General features: G+C 80.2%; 1 protein-coding gene across 1 annotated transcript; it reads right to left on the bottom strand.

Moving 5' to 3' along the window:
* Positions 1 to 1,107, bottom strand: TMEM271 (transmembrane protein 271; the record flags this gene model as incomplete). The annotated part of the gene is made up of 1 exon (XM_084233057.1): positions 1 to 1,107. The coding sequence occupies one exon, from the start codon at positions 1,105 to 1,107 to the stop codon at positions 1 to 3; it is 1,107 nt and encodes a 368-aa protein (XP_084089183.1).
* Between the last annotated feature and the right edge of the window lie 2,118 nt (positions 1,108 to 3,225).

Below are 3,225 nucleotides of genomic sequence, written 5' to 3'. Positions count from 1 at the left end.
TCAGCGGGCCCGGCCCAGCTCCCAGGGGCGCGCCGCGTCGCAGGGCGGCCGGCAGCAGTAGGGGTAGGAGGCGTCGAGGTCGGGGTCCGAGGGCGCGTACCCCGGCAGCTCCACCGACGGGTGCCCGCCGCAGCACACCTCCACGCCCGCCTCGTCGCGCGCGCGGGAGACGCCCACGCTGATGTAGGAGACGGCGTGGCGCGCCGCGAAGCCCGCGCAGTCCCCGGGGGCGGCGAAGTCCGACTCCTCCGGCGACAGGATGGAAGCCTCGCTCGGCCGCGGCTGCAGCCGCCGGCCCCGCCGGCCGCGCCGGCCCCGCCGCGCCCTGGAGCCCGGCGGCTGCGCGCGGAGCCCCGCGCCGCCGCGGGGCCGCGCCAGGCTCCGGTCCCCGCGCCGCCGGCCGCGCCGCCCGCGCCGGCCCTGCGACGCCCGGTAGTTCTTGACGAGCAGCAGGCTGAGCAGGCCCAGCAGGCACTCGAGCGAGTTGAAGACGGTGGAGAGCACCAGGCCGCGCTGGTAGTCCTTCAGCTGCCGGCACTTGGCGGCCGTGGCGCTGTCCAGGGCGCTGCGCGCGCGCGGCGCGCCGGGGGCCGCGCCGGGGCCCGCGGGGCCGGGGCCCGCGGCGGGCGCGCGCGGGGGCAGGCAGTAGTGGGAGTACTTGCGCTCCACGAGGGACACGGTGTCGCCGTCGATCACGGCGCCCGCGAAGGCGCTGAGGACGCCGAGCATGAAGACCAGCACGCCGAGCAGGAGCAGGTTCTGGCTGCCGGCCGGCCCCGGGGGCCCGGCCGCGGCCCCCGGCTCGCCCGGCGCGGCCTCCGGAGCTCCCGCCGGCGCCGCGGGCGCCCCGAGCCCCGGGCCCGGCCCCGCGAGGGGCGCGTCCCGGGGCCCGCAGCAGAGCAGGGCGGCGCCGAGCAGCGAGAGGCCGGCGGCCAGCAGCAGCCCCGAGTAGAAGGCGCCCGCGGCCGCCCCGAGCCGGAACGGCTCCCCGCGCAGCTCCGAGCCCAGCGAGAAGCACTTGAGGCCGACGGCGGCGGCGCTGAGCGCGCAGGCGAGCAGGAGGCAGGAGGAGAGCGCGGCGCAGGCCCCGCGGACGCTCCACTTCATCCTCCGCGCCCGAGCCGGCCCGCGCCCCGCGCGCCCGCCGCCGCCCGCCGCCGCCCCCTCGCCCGCGCCTCCTCCCGGCGCCGCGCGGCCGGCCCGCCGGCCTCCTCCTCATCCTCCCGCGTCCTCCCGGACCCGCGCCGCGGCCGCCGGGGCCCGCATCCTCCGCCGCCCGCGCCGCGGCCCGCGCCGGGACCGCTGCGGCGCCGAGGACCGCAGGGCGCGCGCCCCCTCCCCAGCGCCGGCGCCCCTCCCCGGACGCCGCGCGCCCCCACCCGCGCGCCCGGCCTGGCGCCGCCCCCTCCCGCCCCCGCGGCCGCCGGACGCCCCTCGGCCGCGCGTCGCCCGGTCCCCGGAGGGCGGCCTGGCCGCCGCCGGACGCTCGGGCCCGACCCCCAGCCCCACCCCGCACCGCCCGCCTCCGGCGCCCCGACTCTGCGCTCCCGCGCCGCGGCGCCGGGCCCTCCCGCCCCGCCCCGCCCGCCCGCGGCGGCCGGGAAGTTAACTCGGGGTGCGGGGCGGGCGGGGGCCGGGGCCGGGCGGGGGCGCGGGCGGGGGCGGTGTGAGAGCGCCGGAAGGGAGAGGGGGTCTGGGGGAGGCGGGCGCGTGCGGGGCGCGGGGCGCGGGGCGCGGGGCGGGCGGGCGGCCGAGCTGGAGGCGCAGCCCCGGGCGGAGGGGACCTCGCAGGGGTCTCCTGCGGCCTCCGCCCGAGGGCCCTTCTGGGGGCGCGGGCGTTCCCGGCGCCCAGGGAGTTAACGCGTCACGAGGCGGCTCGCGGCCGGCGCGGCGGGGGCGGGGCGGGGCGGGGGCGCAGGCTGCTCCCCGGCGGCGGGCCCCGGAGGGGTGAGAGGGAGGCGCGGGGGCGGCGGCAGCCCCCCCCCCCGGCCTCCCCGGCGCCCCCGAGGGCCGCCGCCCCGCAGCACGTCTCCCGCGCGCGGCCCCGGCGGCAGCGGCGGGCGGAGCGCGCGGGTCTCGGCGGCCGGTCGCCGCGTTAAGTAACTTCGCCGCGCGGGGCCCGGGGCGCGCGGGGGAGGGCGAGAGCGCGAGCCCCGCCCGGAGCCCAGCCTCGACCCCTGAAGGGCGCGGACCCCGCGAGCGCCCGCACCGCACGCCGGGCGCGGGGCCCGCCCCCCCTGCGCGCCGCCGCCCGCGGTGCCGCCCGCGCGGGAGCGCCGGGGGCGCGGGCGCACGGCGAGCGCGTGGCTGTATTTTTAGCAGGGGCGCAGATTTTAGAACAGCAGCTGCGCCTCCCGCCGACCGCTCCGGCGCGGCGACGTGCCCGGAAAGCGGGGCCGGGGCCTCTCGCGCCCGGCGCAGGTGCCCGAGCGGCGCGGACCAGGCGTGTGAGCGCCCACGCGCGAGCGGCGCGGCTCCGGCGATCTCCCGTTGCCAGGGCGACGAGGTTCGCAGCGCCTCCTGGAGAAGGACGGGGCGCGTCTGCGCTCCCCATTGACTCGGCTTTCGGGAGGAGGGGACTGCCCTGGGCCCGCTCCCCTTGGGGCCGGAGGGGTCCACGCCCTCGGGGGCCGAGGCGGCGGCTGGGCGGGCGCGCTGGGCAGATGCGGGGCGCCGGCCCCCCTCTCCTGGCTCCTCGCCCCCCACCAGACGCCCACGCCCACCTCCCTGCGCCTTGCACCCGCCTCTCCCTGTTGCAGGGAGAGTGCCCGCGCCTGTGCGCCCCGCACTGCTCCCTCACCTGGTGTGAGCTGCACCAGGGAGATGGGCTGTGGGAGGTGGGGTGCGGGGTGTTAGTGGGGTAGGAGGTGCGGTGCAGGGAGGCAGGGAGTTCAGGAATCTGGGTCTGGGTATATGGGGGTTCAGGAAGGGGGAACAGGGAAGCAGAGAGGTGCAGGGAGGGGTGCAGAAAACTGGCGTGCAAAGATGGGGGTGCAGGGTGGTGTGGGCACAAGCCTGAGTGTGGATCTCGTGCAGCCAGGATCCTGACTGTCCCTGAAAGCTCCTGTGAGGGCAGGGGCTCCTGTCCTCGGGTATGCAGGGGCTGAAAAGGGGCACTGCCAGCGGAAGGGGTTGCTGAGGGCTTGGCGGTCAGAAGCCAGAGGCTGCTGGGTGAGGGCACTGCACAGGGAGGCCTGCAGCAGAAAAGGGGTCCGTGTGAGTGGG

The sequence above is a fragment of the Talpa europaea genome, assembly GCF_964194135.1.
Source record: "Talpa europaea genome assembly, chromosome: 5".
Lineage (NCBI taxonomy): Eukaryota > Metazoa > Chordata > Mammalia > Eulipotyphla > Talpidae > Talpa > Talpa europaea.
This window is presented reverse-complemented; position numbering and strand designations above follow the sequence as displayed.